The sequence below is a fragment of the Perissodus microlepis genome, chromosome 7 (assembly GCF_051167445.1).
Source record: "Perissodus microlepis isolate ML-2025 ecotype Zambia chromosome 7, ASM5116744v1, whole genome shotgun sequence".
Lineage (NCBI taxonomy): Eukaryota > Metazoa > Chordata > Actinopteri > Cichliformes > Cichlidae > Perissodus > Perissodus microlepis.
In genome coordinates this window covers 58,492,836-58,519,039 of record NC_140467.1, presented here as the reverse complement: position 1 = coordinate 58,519,039, position 26,204 = coordinate 58,492,836, and the positions used below count along the sequence as shown (strand labels likewise).

At 39.9% G+C, this 26,204-nt stretch overlaps 1 protein-coding gene across 2 annotated transcripts; it reads left to right on the top strand.

Annotated features, from left to right (window-relative positions):
- Positions 1-1,490: 1,490 nt before the first annotated feature.
- Positions 1,491-26,204, top strand: wt1a (WT1 transcription factor a). Of its 2 annotated transcripts, XM_084936272.1 has the most exons (9): positions 1,491-2,336; positions 5,648-5,770; positions 6,751-6,853; positions 11,439-11,522; positions 17,572-17,671; positions 20,066-20,210; positions 21,554-21,643; positions 22,017-22,109; positions 22,355-26,204. In XM_084936272.1, exons 1-9 carry the CDS (start codon positions 1,868-1,870, stop codon positions 22,474-22,476), a joined length of 1,329 nt encoding a protein of 442 aa, XP_084792398.1. In that variant the 5' UTR covers positions 1,491-1,867; the 3' UTR covers positions 22,477-26,204. The 2 variants fall into 2 exon arrangements, with proteins under 2 accessions (XP_084792398.1, XP_084792397.1); XM_084936271.1 differs by lacking the exon at positions 11,439-11,522.

Here is a 26,204-nt window from a genome sequence, read left to right as displayed (position 1 = left end):
CCTGTGCCACTTGATTCTTTAAAGAAAATGCTAACAACGCTGCACAGTTAGTTGTGATGTTAGATTTTTTTGTTTGTTTTTTATGCAGTTGAGCAATAACGAATTAATTTGAAAACAAAAGCACTTGAAGGAAGTCGTATTAATGGCTAATAACCGGATTAATAACCGGAAATAGGTGCATTTTTAAAAGGTTTTGACGCAGGAAAAATACATTACCGGCATTTTAATTTTAATTATTATTTTTTTTTCCTTAAGTTTTTTTCCTTTCCTTTTTTTCCCTTTCGCACTTTTGTTAGTCTGTCAGAAGGTCAGACACGGTTAGCGCTGTGTTCTCGGCGTTTTGACGCAGGTGTAAAAGACGCAGATTTGCATTACGGGAAAGGCCGTTGTTCTCCCTTCAGCCACGGCAACCAGCACGCGCAAACGTGGAGAGTTGAAGATAAATGGACTTTTCACGCACACTTTAGGAACTCTTATCGCATTATTCCCAAAGCAGGAAACTGATAACCAGAATGTTAGCAGTAAGGTGAGCCGTTAAAATGTGTTTTCGTTGTATGGACGAAACATTAAATTTTAAACCACCGACACGCGCGTCTCCGTTCATTTAATTACGTATTTATTCATTTCTCAGTGATGATTTCCCCTTTTCTGGCCTTTCGGCTGAAAACCTGAGGCGTCACAGTTCTTATTATTTTAGTGTTCGTGTGATTTTAATATGTCGACAGCTTTTCAAGGAATACAATTAAGAAAACAGAGTAAATAAAATAGGAAAACGCAGATAAATACAGCAGGGGGTCAGACATGATTTATTGGCGCGCGGGGCGTTCGTGCGCAGCCGTTTAAATTAGACCGTAACCCCGCCCCGGTTTGTACTTAAACACAACAAATTTTTTTTTTGGATAAATTAGATGTTATAATAATTTAATATTGTCTAATAATTTTAATCCGTGTAAAATGCTGCATTTATTTTCAGTCTGGAGGAGGAAGGTTGATTCGTTTCTATTTAAAGCGGACTCCGGGCCGGGCCTCCTTTGTCACAGGTGAGTTTATTCTTTACGAAATATTTAAATCGTCTTCAGAATAAAATCCATTTTAATGCTGCTTGATTAAATGCATTCAAAATAGCTACTGTATCGGCCTGTCAGCAATAAAACAGATTTATGGTTTGGGCTATTGTCTTTCAACAAATAGTTAGAAAATTATGCTTGTTGAAGATTTTTGTTCCCAGATTTTTTAAATACAGGAAAAACAGGTTAAAATGTTATTTTTGTGTGACTGAGGTCAAAGTTTGGCTTTATTTGTTTGCATCAGAGTGACTGTTCCATATACAGTAGATGAATGAAGTCAGAGGGTGCTTTCCCTCATCACCTCCTGACTCCACCCCCTCCACCCTCCTCTCACACACACACAGACACATGCACAAGCTCAGAGAGTGGAGGGAAAAGAGGGCTACTCCTCCTCACTCCTCCTCACTCCTCTTTCTCCATTCACAGAGAAAGCTCTGAGCTCCTTCTTGAATGGACCCCATCTCTCAGAGCCAAAACTTGTTTACTGCTGTTGTGGACGAAAACTGAAGATCACCACTGATCAATCTGTCTGTTTTTTTTCTTCTTCTTTTGCTGAGAAACTTGGCTGCAGAGACTTTGCTGTGTCGCCATGAACTTCTGTACTTCTGTCAGACTTGATGAGTTTCCAGAGCGCCTGTGTGTGATGTCGTAGACGACTGATTCAGAGAAGAGCTGAGAAAAAGAAGACGTACCCCTTAAAGTGACTGAAAGACTCCCAAGGATTAAGAAGGTGGACACAGGGAGACGGATCGAATTTAAAAATAGCCTTCCTTTATCCCAGTTCTCTCCCCTGGACCGCGATGGGTTCAGATGTACGCGACCTAAACTCCCTGCTGCCCCCGGTCCCGGCGGGCCCCAGCCCTGGCTGCCCGGCCCTTCCCGTCAGCACGGCCCCTCAGTGGGCTCCTGTCCTGGACTTCCACACCGCCCCCTCCCCTTACACCTCTCTGGCTGCTCCCCACTCTTCCCTGGGGGCGCACTCCTTCATCAAACAGGAGCCCAGCTGGGGGGCTGCTGGTGACCCCCACCACCACGATGCAGATCCCCATTGCCTCAGTGCTTTTACCGTCCACTTCTCGGGGCAGTTCACAGGGACTGGGGCCTGCAGGTACGGTGCGGCGTTCGGGGCACCACCTCCTCCGCCGGCCCCGAGCCAACCGCCACCCGTGGCCGCCCCGCACCACCACCAGCCCCCCAGCAGGATGTTCAGCAATCCTCCATACCTGACCAACTGCATGGACACGCAGCAGGCGGCCCGCAACCAGACAGGTAGGGTATGAGTCTGGGTGTTAGAACATCACCAATTTAACAGTCAATTCTTCTTTCACAAGAACTTTTGACAGATGCAGCTTGAAGTCTTGGTATCATTTTTTTTTATCATTCAATTAAACCTTTTCTACTTTCTACATCAGAAGGTGAAGGTCACTTTTCTATAACTTACCACATTTTCTTTTACAAATTTTACCCCCTGTATATACATCTGAAGTTCACTGACAAATCTGTCGGTCATTAGTACATCACCAAAAATGATTTCATGTGGTTTAAACCAGCTGACGTGTTCCTTCTCTGGCTCGAAATCTTGGCTCGGCCTGATACGACCAAGCACGTTACAAACATTGACATCTTCTTAAAAGCACACACAAGTTGTAGAAAGGCGATCCAGCTAGTACTCTTACACAAGACTCCTGTTTGTTTCTGAAAAGGTGGCGTTAAAAGCATTCGAGCTGTAGGCATTAATGTTTAAGCCACAGATGTGTGTCCTGTGCAAACGGCCCATTAAAAGATCACATCCATGAACTTCTTTGGATCTGATCTTGCTTTTAATCGCAGTCACTGAATTTTTTAAATAGGGTTACAGTAATTATGATCATTCTTTTCTTTCGTGTCTGACGCCCTTATAAATTAATTTTTATATAAAATAACATGTCATGTGTTACTCATAATATAGCTCTAAAAATATCATAATTCCAGGTGCAGTGCTTCATATGAAATTTTATATAAAATTACCGTTTCATACTTTTTAAGGTAAATAAAATTTTGTCTGATTGTCAAGCACAACAGTATTTTGCTCTAATAAATGTCAAAGATTGGGCAATTGCAATTTATAATTCTTTAAACATCTGCTTAATATGTAATAAATGCATGACTGCAGCAACGTGCATCAGCATGATCCACTTATAATTAAATACGCCACTGAGTTAGTTCAAATTCGTAATTTCTGCCATTGGAGTCGAGGGTTTTTCACATCTCAGCTTAGTCGTGGTTGTTTCGATTTAATATCAATTTGTGTTTTATTCGGAGAACAAAAACACTTTTCTGTTAACATCTTTAAACATTTTTCCATTATTATTTTCATGTTCGCATGTAAATTATATAAAGTTTCATTTTTTTCTGTGAATTTTTCTGTGAATTATGTTCACCTGAACCACGCTTTGTGCATCATCTCATTTAACCAGTAAAATCTGTCATTTTAACCAGACTAGAGTTCAGTAATTAACAATGAGCTGAAGCGTGTCCAAAGTCAACAGTGGGATTCATACCTTCTGAGTATCACACCCTAAACTTTTGTTTTTGTAAATGTTCATTTCAGGCAGAAAAATTCATCTGTTAGTGATTACCCAACTGATTAATTAGTAATAACATGCTTATCAAGCAGATCGTTTAGGAATAACACAGCAATCAAAGCGCCAAGCCGACCTCTAACCTGTTTTTATCTGCTCCCCGCTGTGGCTGGACGAGCACAGACAAACAAACCAACAGCAGGACTCGGGTCACACAGTAGAGCGTGATAGCACAGTGGGGTCACACAGGGACCATCACACACACTCACACACACCGCTTTTCTGTTTTTCTGTCATGTTCTGATGTTTTTCTGTGATTTGAACAACAAAACAAACAAAAAGTAAAAGAAATTTTACCAAAACACTTCAACTTTACAGCACAACTTTTACTGTACTTATTGCCATATATTTAACGTTTAGATAACACATAAATACATACTGACGACCACCTAATATGTAAAGCTGATTTCCACAATCATCCATTTGAAGATTTATTTACAACTGTGAGTATTAAAAAAGAAGAAGATAATATGGGGTATTTCCAGAGTTTTCCAGCTGACCTCATCTCTTCTCACCTCAGTGCTAGACTTCAAGGAGGCAACAAAAATGTCCCAATACATGGATGAACACACACACGCTCAAACATATGCAGAGAGAGAAAACTCAGACAGGGAAGAAGACAAATGGAGATGTTTAATGAGTTTTTTTCTCGTCCCCCTCCGCCTCTCCTCTCAAGCACCGATTTACAGGGTAAAGTCGGTGAAAGTGCTGTATTTTAATTAATGAGGCGTGCATGTGAGATAATGTGTGTGTGCGTGCGTGCATGGGTGATTTATGGGAGTGTGTCGTGCCCTTTAGGCCAGTCTAAGTCATGAGTCAGGTCTAGTCTGGGGTGTCGGGCACGGATCTCTCTCAACAGAAGTGGGTGTGTTTGAGTGTTTCTTTATTTTTTTCAAAATAAAACTAAATTTATTCAAACTGAACTTGCAGTTTAACTGTGTGCATATTATGCCAGTGGTGAAAATAAGATTAAGGCTGCTTAGAGTAAAGAATCGAATGCAGAATAAAGTCATAAATGAGGCTAATTCAAATTTTCTGTAACTTTATAAAAAAACGAGTAAGGGAAGCTTAAGGTGTAACATTTAACATGTCTCATGTTTTATGTGTAGAAACAAAGAAAAACTCAGAAAATCTTCTTAACCTCCTTTTTTCACTGGTTTTATCATAACTTGAGTGATTTATTTTCATCTTTTAAGCAGAGAAAATACATAAATACAACCCCGGTGCCCTAGCTGGTCCTCTAGATCATAGTCTGGCCTGCAACGTCCTAAAAGGTGGAAAAAATTAATAAATAATAATTGACATAATTATATTACTGAATCTCAAAATCTCAAAGTAGGATGATTGCAATGAGTCTGTACTGCTTTTTAACGTATGTGTGCAAAGCAAACTTTTCTCTCGCCTTACACTGATGCGTGAACATCTCTGCCCGGTGCTTCACATTTCATGACTTTGGCTGACTTTGATGGTCTTCATCATAAATGTTACCCTGATCTTTTCCTTTTTTAGTGATCTGTGCTGCAAGACTGTCAATAATAAAAGTATCAGCGTTGATGTTCAGGAAAATGAGCATCATGTATGACCATCGTTTCGTTCAGTGATGCACTCACCTTTTGGTGGCATTTTTTAGTCTATATTCATTTTGCTTGTAGCAGGATATATGCTGAAATGGTCATTTATGAGGATTTTTTATTAATCTTATTTCTTCATCGCAATAACAAGAAAAAATAATTTTTTTAATATAGAAAATTCTTGTTTTTAATCAGTAATGACGGCCTTGTTGTGATAATCTTATGAGTTTATTATAAGTCGTTTGTTCTGCATGCGGCTCTTTACTTTACCTTTATTACCAGATTCACAAATGCAGCTATGCTGTTGTATTTAGTTTCATGTCATCGTGTTTCACTGTTATGGATTTCCGCCTGTTTTTATGTATTTATTTTTCTTTCTGTGTTGCAGGTTACAGTGCAGTTGCATTCGATGGAGCCGGTAATTACGGTCACACTCCTACACACCACAGCTCGCAGTTCTCCAACCATTCCTTCAAACATGAAGACGCTTTAACTCAGCAGAACACGATGGGTATGTGCGAGTGTGGCTTTCGGCGTGCCGATGCGCCCTGTGAATTCAGTCTCTCCTGATAAATGTCTCAGCATGTAAACAGGAGTTTTCTTCCTGAGATTCATTTAACAAAATTTTTTGGTTTGCTTAAGTAAGTTAATTTTATTCTAACTATTTATAGTGAAAATATTTAAAAACCTTTTAGGTTTTCTAAACCCCCCCTCCATATTAATATATGTGCTCAAATGGTAAAAAATTTTTTTTGTTTGTTTTGGTGTCTTTTAGTCTTCTGAAATAAACAGACTTATATATATATATGTATATATATGTATATATATATATAGATAGATAGATAGATAGATAGATAGATATAGATATAGATATATAGATATATAGAACTGCTCAGATAACATTTGTGCAGATCCAAAAATGCATTATTTTTCCATCTTTCTCAAAACAACAATGCATCAGAGTCAAAAATATACCTTTCAGTGCGTTTTAATTCTGCGTGAGTGCACAGCTGTGTGTATGGCAGCCCAAAGGCCCTCACCTAGGGAGTGTCTTGTCCCCTATTCTGGTCCCTCGGCCCTGACCTTGCGTGTTGGAGGTATAAATCAGCCACATCCTGACTGACAAACCCCTTTCATCCACCCACTTCTGTCTTTAATCCCTCCCCTCTGTATGGTATTTGTAAATATTTAAATAGGGGTGTTTTGTGGACCCGGAGCTGTAAATTTTCGATGATTTTTACAGCAAAGATTACGCCGGGAATTAGAGTAGAGAGAGGGATTTTTCAGAAATGTCAAGGGAGCCGTTGACAGAGAGAGAAAGATCTTAGCTTTTGAAGAAATCTGGGGGAAAAGAGAGACCACAAAAGAAACACTGCTGAGGAATTTAACCTTCCCATTGTGTCTTTGTTGTTACTGCAAAAGCCACATTTTTTTTTAATGTATAACTACCCACATTATATGCTGTATTGTGTGTCTGTGTGGGCATTATAGGTGAGCAGCAGTATCCTGTACCTCCTCCTGTCTATGGGTGTCACACACCTTCAGATAGCTGTACGAGCAGCCAGGCTCTGCTTCTGAGGAACCCTTACAACAGGTAACACTCACATGCCTCATGCACTGCAGTGCGCACCCACCAAAATCATCAAATCTATTTTTACACCAAACTATCAGCAGCAATTAAATCTGGAAATACTTCAGAAAACCATTGTTGATTGTTTTTGTGTTGCACTAAATTCAGTGAAAGGTAGCAGGATGCAGTTCTTAACAGGATGTTCACCTTCAGGACAGGTCTGCCTGCCATTGCAGTTTCCTTCTTTGCTTTTGTTCTGCTTCCTTTAGCAGCTTCTTGGTTGTTTCAGTTTTTGTGCACCCATCAGAGTATTTAAGTATTCCCCAAGTGATGTGAAAATCCTCAGTGTATGTATCGTCGTGACTTTGTGTGTAGATTAGTCCCCTTTTAATGCAACTGAACGATATCAAGTAACGGTGTTAGGACGTTCAGAAGGAAAGCAGGGGCTGATTTACTGATTGTTTAAAATAAAGAAAGTCCTTTATGTTTATTCTGTGAGGATAATTGTCAGTGATTTACTGTCTACCTTTCTGGGGTTTTGATTGCTGTGAGACACTCTGGTGTTTCCTCTGAAGGACAGATGACGTCCAAGCAGAATTCAGCATAAAGTGCAGTTACATTGTGGCAAGACGCGAAAAGGCTGAGCTTCTTCCACACTGAGTCTTTCGTAAGATCCTCTGGTTCTAAACTTGCGACTGTTCTGACATCATTTTGCAACATTACCGGGAGTTTTTGATTCAAACAGCGCAGGGCTTTGTGCTTTTATAATGCCTTGCAGAGTGATCTACATTAATCTTTACGATATGAATCAGCTCGTGTTGATACAGCGCTTACATTTAAGTGAAAACTGCTTGTTTCCATCCAATAAAAACGAAAATGAAGAAAATAAAGGAAATGTCTTCACTGACAGCAGACTGCTTCACATAAGGTTAAATCACATTAAGCCATTTTCCAAAAGCAGTGATTTGCTGCAGTAGATGAATGACTGGAACACTAGAAATATTTCCACTCAACAAGCCACTGAGACGAACCGAAGCTATAAGCCTGTTTTCTTGTCATGAAACTCCACCGATGGTTGATGGGCAGTTTACCTTCTTTCGTTGCTTTCCTAGTGGGCTTTGCAGCATTTAATGAAAGGACTTTTTAGCAACAGTGCGCAAGACTCGCTGCAAGTGTGACAGGGTTCATAAAGAGCCAACAGTTAGATAGTCATCCTAAGAAACTGTTCTGGGACTTTTCACTTTAGATTAGATGAGCTGTCCAGTTTGACGTCTAAAACATGACTGGTGCAGTGACTTTTTTACCCTGACAGGTCTCAGCACACTGTAGTTTGACTTGGAAGTTTTGTATTTGTGATATCCATGGTGACTGTGGTCACACCCATAGTCAATTTGACAAAAGTACCAAGAGAAAAAAAAGCTTCTCCCCCCCCCCCCCGTTATTTATGGGTGTCAGTAATAATGTTCTGTAGCATCTCCTGACTCAGTTCAGTCTAAGTGAATATTGGTTGAAACTTGCTCTTATGTTCCAAGCAAAGACAGAAAATAAGAAACTTAACAGCTGGGGAAAAAATCAAGCTCTTCCATGATTATCTTGGTTGTAGTGGTGAAGATGGAAAATGAGAAACGTGCTGCCAACATGTCGTGATAAAGCATGAGCACATTTTGAGTTTAGAGACCTTGTCTTCAACTATATGGATAAAAACACTGGGCCACCTACACTTTACTGTGGCTGCTGCCATGAAGCTCCTGGTGCGCAGTGTTTGTACTGATGTTAATGCCAGAGGAGGTTTGAGCACCTCAGCGCTCAGTGACCGCACCCTGTAACGTTGACTGCTGTTCCCGTGGTCGCTAAACGCTTCACTTTGCAGTAATACTTATAATATTTAGGGGGAAGGAACTTCATAAACTGACTTGCTGCGACGCTCACTTCCTATTTCAGTACCACACTTGAATTCAGTGAGCTCTTTAGAACGACCCATTCATTCACAGTTGTTTGGCTGACTGCGTGGCCAGGTGTTTGATTTTATACAGCTGTGGCAATGGGGCTGAAAACATCTGAATTCTAAGATTAGAAATTGTCTGTCCAATATCAATACTCTATTTGGTATGTTTTTACATACCAAATATGCAATTTTCTGCATGTACATATAGTGAGTGTGCTCCTCCACCAACAAGTATTCTACCTTCAGCCACACCCAAACTTAACCTTTAATCCCATCCTTTACTCCCTCACTCCACCCACATTCCAGAAATAAAAATATTGCCTAGTTTCTTAAAAATGCAGACATTGTGCCCATTTTGTACTTGATAATTTACTGCAATTATTGTAAGTCGGATTAGTACAGAAACCCCAGAAACGCCTTCACCACAGAGAGCTACCTGTGCAGCTCCTTTACAGATGCATTTAAAAACTAGCGGCAATAAGCTTCCTCTGAGGTTAATACATGGACCATTTTTAGTAGGTATGTCTTCTGGCTGTGTGCTCGCTAAAGTTTTTCTTGTTCTAAATATAACATTCTTCACATGCCATTGCTTCAGTGTTCCCCATCGATGGACCAGCGTAATAAATTCTCTGTGAATATCACAGCAGGGAAGGTTTTCTGTGTGTGTCTGTGTGTGAGAGAGAGACGTATGGTCATAGGCTGTCCTCAGAATCTCCCTGTGAGGGACGTCTTAATCATAAACATAACTGATATCCACTCGAACGCGCTCTCATAGCTGGGAAGGCTCATATGAGTCAGTGGTCTAATCTCACAGCCTGGTACCAACAGGCCTGTATTTACTCTGCAGGCTGCTGGAACAACATGAAATAAAAACACGGGCCTTATTAATGCATACAGACAGGGGGGCACTCTGGTTTTTATCAAAGTAAAAAAGAGTACGAGGTGTATGAAATCGCACACCATGTTCTGAACAGTTGCTGTAATCTTTGAGCTGCAAACAAATGCTCAGGCTCTTCTTGGACATACAGGAAATTTGGCAATTTGCATAGAATTCCAAACTTTTGTGTCCTCAGGAGTCATTTGACTTCTCACATGGAGTCAGTGCATGTGGAGGGGGTGGTAGTGGGCCACTCTTTGCATATTCAGTTATTCGGTTTGCTCAGGCAGATTTTGTTTTTTCATCTCACTGAAGCACGATTCACAGTTTGTCTGAACCATTTTCAGATATGTCTAGAAATCCCCTCCTTCTGACACCTTTGAAATACAAGCTGTTTTTGTACTCGTTACTTAAATGTTTATGGCAATTTGTATCTGTATAGCTTTTTGCAATATGTCTCATTAGGCAGACTTTGTTGCACTGATAAGCCGATAGGATAATGATTATTAGTGGGATGAATGGATGCTTTTAAAGTTACTGTTAGGTTTTTATGACTGTCCAGGTTTGACTATTAGTTATGATGGTTAAAGAGGCTTGATTATGCATTACTGCCATTGTTGCGAAGACAGCATGAGTGGATGTTTTGTTGAGTGCTTCATGCTGAGTTCCACTGACATCCACTTCACTGAGATGGAGGCAACGTTTCAACAGTTCAGTTCTATGTTGTTCAAACTGCGATCACATTTATTATTTTACCGCTTCAGATCATTTTATCTTCTTGGATGTATTTGTTTTCTACTTTTCAACATAAAACGTAGATTCCCAGTCACTTAGGTTAATTATTTTAGCCTTTGGTGTCAGCAGACAAATCAGCCAAAGTATCTGTATTGTGTCGGAAGTGGGAAAAAGTTGGATTTGTACATCCCTATCCAAAAAGCCTGCCTACATAGTTATTATCCAAATCATAGATATTTGGTAATTGTGCTGTTTTTGATCCTCTGTGGCATATGGCACTTCTTGAGATGAATTCTCTGTTTGTTTATTCTGAAGAAAAGATAAATTCTTTTGTAGGTTAACTGTGAAGTGGAGGGTTTTTCCAGGAAACACCTGCTGTAACACACGCTGGGTGTTACGGCACCAACACAAAAAGGGGGAGGGGACCAATAATGGTCATAAAATAGATGGTCAGCAATGGATCCAGTGAGAGAAGAAAAGCAGACACATATTTATTTGAAAATGTCATGGATAGCTGCTTTAAATCTTGCGCTGAGCCTCCATCCCAGCAGTATTTCAGCAGATATACCATTTGGCCCAGCTGGCCGCGTGCCCCTGTTGTACTGTAAAATAATAGCTGTGTAACGAGCAGGGTACCAGGCACCACATCTACCCCATCCACACTGCTATGTGCCTGCAGGTGGTGTAATAGAGGGACTGTGGTGTTAGGGGTGAGAGCTATAAATCCATTGTGTGTGTGTGTGTGTGCACGTGAGGTATTTAAACCCATGGCAGCTCTGAATAATGATTCTCGAGTCTGCCGTGTTTAATGAAAGATGGCCACAATGAGATAATTTGGCTCTCTTGGTGTCCGAGGAACATTTTTTAATCTCAGCTCCACCTGTGACTGTGTGGGTGTTTGTGTGTGTTGGCATTTTTCATTAGCGTGGTTCTACAGCGGACGACAAAAGCGAGTGAATACACACACACATACACCCAACCGTGTCCTGGTGCATGACAGTCCACTGCACAGCTCATGAGCTTTTCTTCTACATTTTGTCTTTCGTCCACAGCGGTGAAAATTTATATCAAATGACCTCTCAGTTGGAGTGTGTGGCATGGAACCCTGTCAATACACTGGCATCCACCATAAAGAGGTAGGAACTCATCCATCGCTCTCTTTAAGCAGCAGGAGTCTGTCAAGTTTGGGCTGAATAGGACAGTGGGTCATGTGAAGGGAAGATTAGGTCGAAGAGAGTGAGCAGACTCATTATTTTTGGAACAGCAGCGGCAGTTTTCAGTGCTGAAAGAACATCTTTAGTCTTTCCCACCTGCTGCGTCGCTGTGATGTAGAGGTGGAACAAGCCGGTAAAACACACGCTTCAGTTTGGTGTTTTCAAGGTTTGAGGTACTGCTGCATGGATGGCAAGACACTGGGTTCAAACACATGTGCTCATTTGTGCTATCTTAGGATGTAAACAACCCAGCAACCACTTTCTCTGTGATTTAGAAGGACGCCAGTTTTGTAGGACGTTTGTTTAAATAGCATAAGTTCCTACAACATACACCAGCCTTACTTAATTCAAATGCTACATCTATTCTTCCTGTTACCAGAGACATTATAAAAGTGAGATGTGCCATTAAATAGGATTTGCTATCAAATTTTTAAGCAGTTTTCAAACTTAACTGGTGATTCTGTTCATGCTGCTGTCAGGTCCCAGTGCCCGGAGGTTTTATCAGTATGACAGCAGAATGGCAAGACGTGCTTCTGTCAGGGCTTTGCCTTTGTTATTATTAATATAAATAGCAGGAATAGTTACTTTTTGCTATACTATAACTTATAGTACTAGAAGTATTGTTCCAAATGGAAGTGCATCTACTACTGAGCAGGTAAGAACATTCATTTAAACCACTGATCAGCCACAGCATTAAAGCCGGTGAGCAACATTGATCATCTCATATCACTTATTAGTCAAATGATCGCCGTCTGTTTTTTGCCTAACTCAGCAACCATTGATCTGATCACTGTACTTCAGACTGGTGCTCTTTTTCAGTGGGGGTTGTCTGTCTATTCAAAAGCATTGTTGCCTTGACATTAATATTTAATGTCAAGGCATTAAATATTAATATTAATGCCGCATGACCCTGATAAGCAGAAGAGAATGGATGGATATTTAGAGAAGATGATTGTTGGCTGATTGTTGTTTACAGGTTAGATCTGTTTTAGGTGGTTACACACATATGTTTAGGCACATGTCTGTTTAAAGCCATTCCACCATTTATTAGTTTGCTTCACTGTAATGGGTACTTTTTATTGCAACTGCTCTGTTTTTTGACTCGCTGATGCTAGTGCACTGTGATAAAATTTACAGCCACTGAGTGTTTGATAAATGAGAATAATCTTACAGAACCTTGAAACAAAACACAAGCATAGCTTTAAAGGTCAAACATGGGTTTTAATTCCTAAAAGGATGTAGGAACAATAAATATCGATCAATTTATTATTGTAGGGTCTTTAACTTACAGTACAAAGACCTTGAAGCAACTGTTGTTGTGATTTGGTGTTATATAAATAAAATTTAATTGATTTAAATTAAGTTTTTGAAAGCAGTGTAACTTAAGAATGCCTTAGAAGTGTTTTCAGTGCGGTTTACCAGCCAAAAAGATAATTAATGGAAATACTGTTAATTTCAAAGTACGGATATAGTGAAAGACGTCTATATTAACAAATGTTTGCTCCTAAATTTTACATGCTGATAATTTTTGCAAAGTTGTAAAACCAGTGGGGTTTTGGCGCCAGCTCTTGTCTTTGTTCTCATCCTGGGTCAAGTATCTATCACGTTTTCCCACGGCTTCTTATATTCCTGTCTGCCAGACACCAATTAGAAACCACGCAGAAATAATCACTGAAGTGTCAGCATTGTTCAGACGATCTTAAAAGCACCGAAAAGCATGCACTGTGCTGTATGTCACTGTGACCTGCATAGCTTACTGCTGGTCAGCATCTGCGTCGACTCACAAATAGCTTTCTGCTCTGAGCCAAGAGGCATTCATCTTGGTTAAGAGATGAATGTGTGTGTGTGTAATAGAGATTTGTATATGCACAAAGGTGTGGTACTGTGTGGTACTGCTGTTTCGTGAGAGCAGTGTGGGTGTGTATGTGTGGTGGGCCGAGGCTCTTTAAACCCGGTATTAATGTGGTTTTATTCACTTAAATAAACTTTTGAAATAGAAAATATTTCATTTTGCCTGTGGCTTCATGCTAGCTGAGTGATTTTTACTGTTTCAGAGGGCTGTCTCTGACTTTGTGGCATCTGTGATGGACAGCAGGAGAAAGGAAGGGTTGAGGAGTGATGAAGATGATGAGGAAGAGAAAGGAAAGCAGAAAGAAGGGGAGGAGCAGGATTTGAGGAAGTGGAAGTGTAGGGGAGCTGAGCTGAGACAGGAAGTACAGATTGGTCCCTTCCTATTATTTAGATTTGGAAACTAAACACTAAAACGATAAAGTGCACATCAGCTGTTTGCTCAGTGTGAAAGAGTGAAGGCTGGAGAAGACCTGCAGTAGTGCCAGAGAAATTCTGTAGAAATATGAGACCACGTATTTCAAATGTGGTTCAGCAACTCTGATTATTTGCCACTACACTCTCTCAGTATCATAAAGCACTGATGTGTGGTGTTATTATTAGTTTTATTGTTTTAGCACATCATAACAAATCATTAGTTCCCGTCATAGATGTGTTTTCAGGTTTTTGCATTCAAAGTTTTCTGCAGCATTCAAAGATCACACCTGATTGAGAGTGACACAGTGGTTGCACGTGTTGAAAGACCTCCTTCGTGGTTCTGCAGATGAGCGTGTGCACTAACGTCTGCTCAACCTACAACCACGAAAGAGGAAGAATTTGAATAGCTGACCCTCTTTAGACTTTGCGACAGTTTTTTGGATCAAAGTGATTAGAAATTATAAACAAGAGTCCTTGCAGGAGTTTCTGACACTCACTAACAACTCATAATGTGATCAATCTGAAATTCATCACAGCTCAAACTTCAAAGACTAGTTGTGCCTGAAGTTGTAGCTCTTTCCAGCTATTGCTATAACTATATAACCTGTTTGAAAGTTGCCTTAAATGTGAGTATTTTATTCAAGAAATGCATTTGTTTTCTTTTTCCTGACATGAAAAGTTTGCACAGATATGTGCTGCAAAAAATGAAGCTGGAGCTACCGGTTGGTGAGATTGCATTAACCCAAAAACTGCTAGTCTGCCCATTTCTGACTCTTTTCTGCAGAAACACTGTAGGGTAACAACACTATTTTTTATATGCCTTTTATTTGTTACAGTATTATTTCTCTCTGCTTTCAGTCTTTTTGCTGTAACCTTGATATTTTGAGCAAATATAACGCTGTTTTCTCAGATTCCTCCTGCATCTCCTCATTAGACACATTACAGGTCTTTAGCATCCATGGTTTGTTGCTCTAGCTGCAGATATATAAGATGAGACATCCTTTATTTATCTTATATTTGAGGCATTCTTGCTGCCAAGAGGTAACCGTCCCTACAGAGTCTGCCTCATGAGCTTGACAGGATGGCACGAGTTGCAGGTTTGTGATCCATGATTTCTGTCCCACCAGGACATTTGTGTTTTGCATTCTGTTCTCCATTTTTAACTCGCGGATTTTGTTTTTGCTTCACCTTGCTACTTAGATTTGGGCTCTGAAAAAGTACATGGGGCAGTTAGGAAGGTATTCTGGTTTTGACACACATGATACTGATACCCTAGCCTGATGCTTCAAGGGTCAACACCAAAGGATAGCTTCTAAGTACATTCGCCATCCCAGCAGCTTTGACAAGATGAAGTTAATGGACAGCCTTGTCTTATTTTGCCTTTTGAAGGACCTCGTAGTGTTTTCTGGTTTTACACTCTTAACAGAACTACATATTTTCAAACAACTCTTCATTACACAGTTATATCTTTTATATTGTCAGATGTCATCTCCTTCTGTTTTACGTCTGTGTGATGTAATAGGCCACAAACGTCTGCGGTCACATCCACAACTGTCCAGCCTCACAGCGAGGTGGTTGTCAGAGGACTGACTGACTTGGGTCTCTCATTATGTAAAGTACATCACCCACTATTACTAATCGCATAGACATAAAGATGAATGAATAAGGAGCAGCAAAGGAGCTTGCAGTGCAATGTAAACTCAGTTGCAGTGACTGTCTTCCTGTCTTTGGGATAATCGAGGCAGACAAAGAGCACCTTATACGCGCCCGACTGTATGGTGTGCGTTTTCCACTGCAGCGGCACAGGATGCAAACTCCCATCCTCCTCGTTTGGTTAGACAGACTGAAATATAACACATTTCATAGACAAGAGCTTTCTGTGTCTCTGGGTGTTATCATAAGAAGATATGAGAGGCAGCTGTGTCAAACAGAGCAGGTTTTGTTCTGCCCTTTAAGTCAATGTGAAATACGTGACTGGAAGAGTTTCTGTAGCAGCTTCTTGATTATTTTCCTTGATCAACTGTAAAATATTAACCCTTTAAAGCCTGAACCATGAAATTACTGCAAGAAAATTCAATTTTGTTAAAAAAATCAAGTGTTTATTGAATCTTCTGACAATTAAAACAACAAACTAGATATTCATTTGCATATGTGTTTTAATTTGTGTCATATTTGCTACATATGGCATTTTTTTTTTGCAATTTATTACTTAAAAATATATTATGAAATTTATTTAGATTTTTTTGGTGGGGAAAAAACACACTGATGATGTAGAAGCCTGAAAAACTCACAAAAACTATTTGTATCTAATATGATATGCTAGGTGTTAATCGGTTAATCTTAATTTATATAATAATAATAGTCTCTTTAGAGAAATAGTTTAGCATTTAATACGCTCATTTTTCTGAAGTGTGTTTGCCATCTAAGTTAAGTTTAGTTGCAAGTATATTCTTTGATTATATCATTTCAGATGTGACACTTCCATGTAGTGCAGCTGAGTTTGTATGAGGCAAAAACTTTGTGTTTTTGGCCAAATATTTTCCCCAAAAAGCAGAGGTGTGTGCACAAATGAGGAAATCAGCCCCATACATCACCACTGGTGACATCAGTACAGTGGACTCTGTGTTTTGTATTATGGGCTCTCAGTGACAGGCTAATAATGTTACCAGCCAGTACAGAGGTTTGCGTGCTATTGCATTTTTAAAATCTGGGGTGTGCACACTTCACATTCATCTTATGTGGCGATGGACTCTCTGACTTCACTCTGACGAGGTTTTGAGCTTCTACCATCATTTAGTAGCACGGTATACTGCAGCACAGTGGACACTTGATTTTTGGAGCCAACTTTTAGGGAGTAATGAAATAGTGCTCCTTATGCTTATACGGTATATTAGCATTATATTAATAATAAAAAATAAAGCTGTCATTTATTTTGAAATGTCCAAAATAGGCATTAATTTACCACAAAGACACCGCTTGACTCTGTGCCACAGTCTGAGTCATTCTGCGATCACGCCATTTCTAAATGAACTCGGCTGTATAAAAAACAGCTTCCATGCCGGACACCACATATACCAGTATGTGTACTGGTATATGTGTACCAATGTGTACCAATGCCAGCCAGTTTAGCTACATGGGAGCTGATTGAATTGACTGGAAGACGACTTTATCAGATGTCAGATGTCTTCTCCGGTCTTTAAAAAGACTCTTTACATCTAAATTTGGTTAAAAAGAGCGCTCTTCCTCTCCAGCACCTCTGCAGAGTCCTTATTTGACCAGCAAATCCAAATCCAGAGCTTTCTTCCTTTGCAACAGGGATGCAACTAACCGCTGTCTGTCCTGCCGGTCTGTTTGAGAACAGTAAGTTTTGATTTTCTGGATCCTTGTGCTAATAAGCACACCATGCACTGAAACCCCAGGAAAACAGGGTTATATGTATAAGCATATGTAAATGACATGGACATGGATGTTTATTCCCAAAGAGAACAATAAAACACCAAATATACTTGCATTTGCATTTTGGAAACTGTCTGGTGAGGTGTGATGCAGACGAATATCTAAGATCAAACGTGTGGCCATGACAGACCGTCAAAAGACCAGAATTACCTCAGAAATCACGTCTCACAGACGTCTGGTACTTGGTGGGTTTAGAGACCACAACAGCAGCAGCTAATAAAACGGTCTGTTTCTCTTTCTGTGTTTGCAGCCACGCAGCCAGTTATGACAGTGACCCCAGCACCCCGATGGTATACAGCTGCAGCACGCAGTACCGCATACACACACATGGAGTCTTCAGGGGAATACAGGTAGGAACCACACTACTGCTTCTCCTGCATGCGCCTAACTCTTTGTCAAGAGGTCACCCTGAGGTCATGTGTTAAGATCAGAGCGTAGCCACGTGCTTGACGATACTGAAAAACACATCTGAGGTCACTTTGATAAACAGAAGAGCAAAAACAGACGATTGAGCCAGAACGTATTTTTCTACTGGGTGGAATGAAGAAGATGAGTGGTGGAGAGTCTGATGCAATGAACAGGCTACGTGAAGAGGACTGATATGCAGCAGAGCACAGATTTACAAACTCATACACACAAATACCTGCGCGTACACACACACACACATTCAGGGGCTCTTATAAGGCGACTTTAAAAGTCAAGAGGAATCTTTTTCCACAAATCCATTAGCAGTGGAGAAACACACACTCAGGGTTACGCTGGGTAACGATGCAGTTTCCATGCAGGGATCAGCATGTTAATAAATCATTAGATTTTAATTATTGTCTGTCAGCTGCTCTAAAGGACAGGGAGCAGGAGATTCTCCAGACCTGCTCTTAGTCCACAACAGGACTTTTTGAGATCTTTCTTTCTGGGGCCTGCTTCATTACTCACTCTGTCCCTTTTCCTTCTCTGAGATCTGGCTCGGTACAAAAGAATAAACAATATCTCACTCCTGTTCCTTTTTAAAGTATAATTTAAGAGCTGCTAAAAAGTGAGATAACAGATTGAGCAGCAAAATGATGCTTTGCTCCATATTTTTATTACAGGGATTACACTAATTCCCAGTCACTGCCAAAGGAAATACAGATGACAGCCGTGGAATTTCACTCTTCATTAATATTACCTCATGGCCTGCAGTCATTATTACACAGAGTGTTAAAAACTGAAGCCTCTGATCAGCTAACTATAACACTTTAGTCTCACAAAGTCGTTGTTGTTGGTCTCACATTAAATCAGCTAAACAGACCTTCAGCAAACACGTTACTTCTTAGATCTGGGTTATTTTGTATGGAGGCCCAGTGTGGTCAAAATTAATTAAGCGGATATGTCATTTTAGATTACATTTTTTAAAGTAATATACATGACTTAAATGGTAGAAAGACACCTAGAATAATAATATTTAATTATCAATATTTGAAGAAAATTGTTTTTTATGCTGATATTTGTGTATTTTTTCATGCTCTTCTATTGCATAAAAGTTTTTCTTGACAGTTTACCTTTTAATCAGCCATGTCCTCTACATCTCTGAAGATTTAACAATATCTACCCAATGTAAGCAGGTAACTCCTTTGAGCCACAGCAAAAAAGTTTACCAAAGTTAATGAGGCTACTGCTATAAATAAACCCACTGCACAGACAGCTTAAACTGTCTAGCTGTGTAACTCGCTATGGAGGGTTGTGAGCCTAAATTATAACCCGAAATAAAAATGAAGAATCAGATCTGTAATTCTTAATCCTAAATGTTCATCATCGCAGTGCAGAACCATAAAATGCTGTCAGATTTCATCGAACAAATGTATTTAGTGCTGTATGTTTAACCATATACATATTTTTTAAAGCATTTATCCAATATTAAACACATCAGGACTCCCTACATTAACACATAATAAACTATCAGTGCAAAGAGTTTGTATTGTGTGTCAGCCTGACACACTGTGGATTCTGATCAGTTTACAGCTCATGGTTGTCTCGATGTTCACATGGGCACGGTAGGTGACTCTTAACAGCTCTAATGTTAACAGTTCTAATTAGAACAGAGCTGACCTCTTAATCTCTGGTCATTATGCTAAACGCTGAGGAAATGAAGAGCAGATGCTGCAAACAGGGGAGGAGGAGGAGAGATGGGAGGCAGTGTGGAGGGAAAGAGGGAGAAAAGAGAAAGTGATAAAGGGAAGAATGAAGTGGAGGGGTGTAAAGTGGAAACAGAAGACGGACGGCTAAAGGAAACATGAAGAGCGTGTACTACCGTGTCAATGTAGATTAAATAACCAGCAGCAGGTGAAATGAAACGCCAAGACGTCTGGTAGTGTAAATAAATGTACACGTGTGTTTTCCTGTTTTCTCCTCCGGCTGTGAGCGATGCAGTGGGGGGCACTGTTAGGGGGTCGGTCTAAAAAGCGTGACTAACGGCTCCCTTTGGGCTGCACTCAGCCTGGGGTCATTTTACTGCTAATTCCCATCTAATGAATATATGACCATTTCATCATAATGAACCCCAACATGGAGATCTCATGCACTCATTTACATGCAGGACAGATTTAATTGCCTGTTTTCTAAATTACATTTTATTGCTTCAGTTATTGATGTACTGGGAGAGTTTTTGTTAAATCTGCATTGAGCAGTTTAGCTTTAAATAGAAGTGTGTGTGTGTGTGTGTGTGTGTGTGTGTGTGTGTGTGTGTGTGTGTGTGTGTGTGGGTGCAGGACGTGCGGCGGGTGCCCAGCATCGCTCCAGCCATCGTGCGGTCAGAAAGCAGCGAGAAGCGCCCGTTCATGTGCGCCTACCCAGGATGCAACAAGCGCTACTTCAAGCTCTCCCATCTGCAGATGCACAGCCGCAAACACACAGGTGAAGACGCACGCTCTGCTGACACATTCATCACATGACTGCCGACAGCAGCGGCGTTCTGCACGCATTTCCCAGCAGTGCTGTTAACTTCAATAAAGGCTTTCTACTTCACTTAAGTTTTTTGAGCTTCAGGAGGACAAACTTCTTCAAATGAAGTTTCCATTGGCTCTGATTTCCGTGTCTCCTCTTGCCAGGAAATATTTCCTGTTTGGTGAAATATAGAGAAAGAGATTTTCAGTTGGGTCTGTTGCACAGAAAAGAACCTTTCACTGTGATGATTTTATTTTCAATGACTCAAAAGTCAAAAACAAAGCCAAACGTGCATGCACTAACAGATGTGAGCCCTTCAGATTTTTACATATAATCTCTAAATTACCTAAAACTTTAGAACATGTCACTGTGCATACTCTCAGAATAGCACTAGTTAAAAATAATCAGTGCTATTCTGAGTATATGCTTTTTTTGTTATTATAAACAATAAAACAGCCATAATGAGACCATTAATCTCTTCAATACTATTCATTATTATTATTTATTTATTTATTTTTACAAAGTGTATTTGAAAATGTATTAAAAAAAATGTTGTCCACAACTTACCCTGATATAAATCTTAAAAGCTTTGGTTTTTGCATTGTGGTTGCCTTTGCACACACATTTTATACCTTAAATAATTATTTTGTTAATTACCCATTAATACATTTTTTTAATCGTGTTCTCACTTACTCATTTAGTTGGATTTCAGGAAATACCCAGAGCTCAAGGTGATCTTTATATGCTGTATGTAGTCGGGTCAAAAGTTTGATCAGAACCAGCAAATTTATTCCTTAAATCTTTTCCCTCAATTTCATCTGATCTTGATTTTTTATTTATCTAGTTATTGACTCTTTTATTGGTTTCTTTTGTTGTTTATTTGCTTGTTTGTTTAACTGCTTATGTGGTTAAATATTGTTGTTCTGCTTTCATGTCAGGCAGCTGCCTGGATCTTTTGCTGCTGCCTCTCATTCATTCAGTGTGACTGAACAGTGACTGCGACTATGCAAATCATATTTTGAGCAACGCGTTTTAATTGGATTGTATTATTTTTTTGAAAAATATGTTTATAAGTGATCTTTGGTAATATGAGTGTTGGTGTTCCTGCATGACTGATCACGTTGCAACAATCAGGTTCAAAGCTGCTGCACAATGTTCTGTGGACGGGCTGATAAACTGGCCTGTTGGTTTCATCTGTACAGATCCTGCTTTTTTCCATCACTGCAAGAGTGACCAGCTGTGAGTATGTGATAAAATAAGTTGAAAGGATGTCTAAATTAATCCTCTGTGTTCTTTTTCTTGTCTCTGTCCAGGGGAGAAACCCTACCAGTGTGAGTTCACAGACTGTGGCCGCAGATTTTCGCGCTCTGACCAGCTTAAAAGACACCAGAGGAGGCACACAGGTTTGACCGGTTTTACTCCCGCGGGCTGTCTGACTTCATTTTTTATTTCTTCCTGGCCTTTTGCTCTCTCTCTCTCTCTTCTTGCTCTCCTCTGCTTTTTGCATGACAGCTTTGTTTTTGTTTTGTTTATTTTTAAAGACAGTGCCGTCTTTAAAGTTTTGTGTTCATTGGTGCACTGTACTGAACTCACTTCAGATGAAGTTGCTAAATGCTGGCCAAACTTTGGAATGGCTTCTCTGCAAGCCTTTGCTCTACTGTATTTCTCTATCTCCCTCTGTGTGTGTGTGTGTGTGATGTTGAATGTGTGTTTTCCGTATGTGTTTATGTGAACTCGTGCTGAATGCGTGTGCATGCTTACTGTACATGTGTTTAGGAGTAAAACCGTTCCAATGCGAGACGTGTCAGAGAAAGTTCTCTCGGTCTGACCACCTTAAGACACACACACGGACTCATACAGGTAAAACAAGTGCGTAAACTTTTATTTTTTCATTTCTTCTTCATCCATTTAATATTTATATACATGTATATTATAGCTGAAAATGTTAATTTTAATTCCTATGAAATAAAAATAATGTTAATAGACTGGTGCTACTATGCATGAAGAGATATAGCAGAAAAATATTCTAAGAAATCCCTGATTTTAAATCCCTCTGGTGCTAATTCTCCCCCTCCTGTCGTTGCCTCACCGTCCTCCACCCACCTCTCTCTCAGGTGAGAAGCCGTTTAACTGCCGGTGGCCTAACTGTCAGAAGAAGTTTGCCCGAAGCGACGAGCTGGTACGACACCACAATATGCACCAGAGGAACCTCACCAAGCTCCAGCTGTCCATCTGAGTGTGTCTCTGCAGCCCGTTTCCAAGACTAAAATATTAACATGTTATTTTGCTTAGCCCAAAACAAAAAAGCCTCCGTGGGAGTCTTAATCGGACATTTAGGACTTAAATTTTACGAGCTACACACCACAGTCTGCACTCTGAGGTGAAATGCAAATCTGTCTAAAATCAAGGAGAATTCTGACAAAGGGGATGTAGTCTTGGAAACTGCAGTTTCAGGATGTTGTATATTACTTAGTTCATCAGTTCAGTTGATCTCAAGGCCAGCTCAGATCAGCTCATACCTTCCTTACCCATTCAGCTGGCTCTCTCATTTAAGCTCTCCACTTGCAACATACCTATAACTGTGCTTCACCTTTTATGCTGTATCTGACTTAAGCATCTCATCTTCGTTCTTAAAACCTGCTGTGTCCTGTGAGCATGAAATAGGGAGGTGTCTCAGAACAGTGCGATGCTTCTTATATAAATCACTGCTGATGGAAATGATAATCTTCTTTTACTGACATGTGTTTTTGCTTCTGTCAAGAAATGCAAAAAATTCCAAAAACAAAATTATCAATGTGTGAAAATCGCAGCGACCTCCCCAAACACCCTCGTGCAGAGTTAGTACACTGCTATGTCATCTGGTAAGATGCTACATTGGCCGGTCATAGTCCTGGTAGAGTACTCAATGGTTATTTCCCACTGAGGTTTTTTATCTTAAACAAAGTACTTCAAACGCGCTGTTTTCACCAGCACGTCTACATATTTTCATGCTTTCTCTATATTATCATTTCTGCAATATATCTATGTTATTCTGAGCTCCAAACTCACAACATTTGGGCATGTATGTTTTCTTTAAGGAGGAATAACTTCTTAAAACACCTGAGCATTAGCAGGTTTTTCCTCAAACAGCAATACGTAGTTCTCAGACTGATGTCTGCTGAGGATCTGGCTCAGTAGCGAGTGTATGAAATTAAATTACTAAAAAAAAGAAATCTCTGTATGTCGATCTACGCATAGCTTGACAGCTGCTTTCTTTGAGAATTTACAGTGTCATGTTTGAGGTTGTGTGGATGTTTCAGCCTCATATATTAGCTAAAAGTTCTCCTTTATTATCTGGTGTTTCCCCTACAGTGACTGCTGCCTGCTCCACTCGGTGTCTAAAGAGGAGGGCCACATATACATGGCTAACATAAAGCTAATCCAAAGCCTCTTACCTCCAGGTTTAGCCTTCACAGTCAAGTACCAAACCCTTGCCCTAATTCTAACTATACCTCTAAAAGTCGGACTCAGAAAAAGTGTGAACGGTGCAAAAAAATAAAAATCCTTCATCACGCTGTTGGTCTTAAAATGCTTCTCACAAAGATAGCTCTATTTTCTATGGTTTCCAGTCACAGATGACTTCTGTGTTTGGAGGAGGAGCTCCAACCTGCCACAGTCACACACACACACGGCTTCAGCGAGTGTATCCTTGTAGCTGTTCTCAGTAACTTCATGGCTGTGACGCCTTTAGGGGACGTTCGTAAACTGTAGCCATAAAAAGATAACCCGCATTGCACTCTCTCCAAACGGGCGCTAATTATGGCGCGTGCTAGTCAGTGCAATGCTGGTATGTTTAATTATTGTAGCCTAATTGTTGTGACACAGAGGAGTAATGTTTGAGTGCAGCCTGCTTCTCCAGATGATGGTGTTTTTTATGGGATTTGTTGACAGTAAATAACATACAACATAATCAGTTTTATATAGATTCTCTGTACCCATGTTTCAGGAGAACCAAGAAGAAATAACAAAAACAAAAAGCTTCACCTGATAGTTTTGCTTGAAAGTAAAACGTGTTTCCACCGGCAAAAAAATCATTTCAGGCAAACATTGGGTGTAAATGTTCTAAAAATGTATGCAAATCTTTCATTTTACATTTCCATGCCCAGGATGTGTTCCAGAGGAAGCCAGATCTTAACTGTTCAATGCTGCAGAGTGAGGACAAAGGTTATAGTCAGCGGCCTACAAACCTACAGCTTAGCGCCTTTTCAGCTGTTGTAAATATTTCTTTTGCAAAACTACTTTAAGAAGGTGCACATGTTACCATTTTGCATATAAAACCTGCTTTCACTGGACGGATTAAATGCAGAGAGAGAGATTTTTTTATCGTCCTTTTAACAATAAGCTGCTTTTAATCTGAAAGAATCAAATCAAGAGAATAACTTGCATCTTTGCAGCACTCGCTCTGTGAAAGCTTTTGGTGTTTTGTCTGGTCTGCATAAAATATCTCGTTGCCACAAACATGACTTTACGGCTGTATTTAAAAAGCTGAACTTTTTTGTTGTTGTTGTTGTTGATTAATGTGACTTTTTTTTTCTTGGAGCTCAGTTGTCTCTTGTCCCTGTGGTGTGTAAATATTGCTGGACTTTGGCAGTGTTTTCAGCACTGCGAGCTTTAAAATATGTCTGCCGGGTCACACTGGCTCTGTGGCCGAGACATTATGGTCAAGATGTAAATAATACTTCTTCATCATGGGAACTGAACTGTTTTCATAGGGGGAAAGATGTAAATTAACTGATATATATTAGACTTCTCTTTGGATGAATCGAGAAACTGTTTATATTTTTCTTTCTTTTCTTTGAAGTGTATTAATATTGGAGTCATAAAACAGAAAATGTCAGTGAAACATTTTGTACTCAAAGTGTGAGATTGAAAATTTCTCTCTGTTTAAATGTCTTGTGACTGTTTTGATACAGTAAGATTTGGCCTCTGTGGTTGTTTTTTGTCATTTTGTGTCCAATTTCTGCTGTGGTATTATCTCACAGAGAATAATCTACAAGTCTTTTTTTAAAAAACATTAGGTAACAGAAAATAAGTTGTAGAAAGACCCAAAAGACTTAAAGTGAAATATGTGCAAAATCTAAGACTATACATTAGCTGACCTTGACCGGGGTTTCCTCCCAGAGCACACAAGAGACCTGTTTCTTCTTCCCTACATACATCCTGCCCTGTTTGTGGCTAAAACAACACTTTTTAACTTAAAATTTAATGAATGAAACATTATCGAGTGTATGCGCTCCTGCTGACACAGACTTGCACAATAAGAAAACACACACAGTACAGTACAGTACCATCCACCTTCCTTTCTTTATCTCTCACCAGATTCCTGGTTGCATTCCTTGACTCTCAGTGAAAAAAAGAAGAAGCAGCCAGATAAAAATGAACGTGTTTTCTTTTTCAGCCCCTCTCTCCTGCTGCTTTGCTTCCACTCCTCTCATTCTTCTTCGTGGACTATTAGCTTCACTTTTAGGTCAAAAGACATTCTTTTGTTCTTTTTTTTGGGTATTATTATTATTATTTATTATTATTTAAGAAAGACGACAGTCCTCAACAGTCACATGAAAAAAACAACATGGAGGAAAAAGCAGACAGATGAGTGTAGAGACGGATAATGGATAGTAATGCTGCTTCCTTTGTGAACTTTTATCATAAGTTTAGCCAAAGTGTTAGAGTAAATCAGACAACGTGTCCGATTCCCTTGGTGGAAATCCCCTGAAACTCCCCAGGGCTCTTGTGCTATATCTCAGCTGTCGGACGAGACCTACATCTCTCATCTCTCCTTCTACCCTTACTGCGTGTGTGTGAGTGTGTGTGTTCGTTCATGCCGCTAAGGCCCTTTGAAGTAACAAAGCTGGTCAGTGTAACAACTTGTGTCCACTTGCAGTAGCCACATTCGATGCTATATCTACATGTCCTAGCAAAAAACAG

Coding starts and splice junctions, on each gene's coding strand:
- wt1a (XM_084936272.1), top strand. CDS start 1,868: ATGGGTTCAGATGTACGCGACCTAAACTCCCTGCTGCCCCCGGTCCCG. Junction 6,854..11,438: donor CTGAGGAACCCTTACAACAG/GTAACACTCACA, acceptor TTTCGTCCACAG/CGGTGAAAATTTATATCAAA. Junction 21,644..22,016: donor ACACCAGAGGAGGCACACAG/GTTTGACCGGTT, acceptor ACATGTGTTTAG/GAGTAAAACCGTTCCAATGC.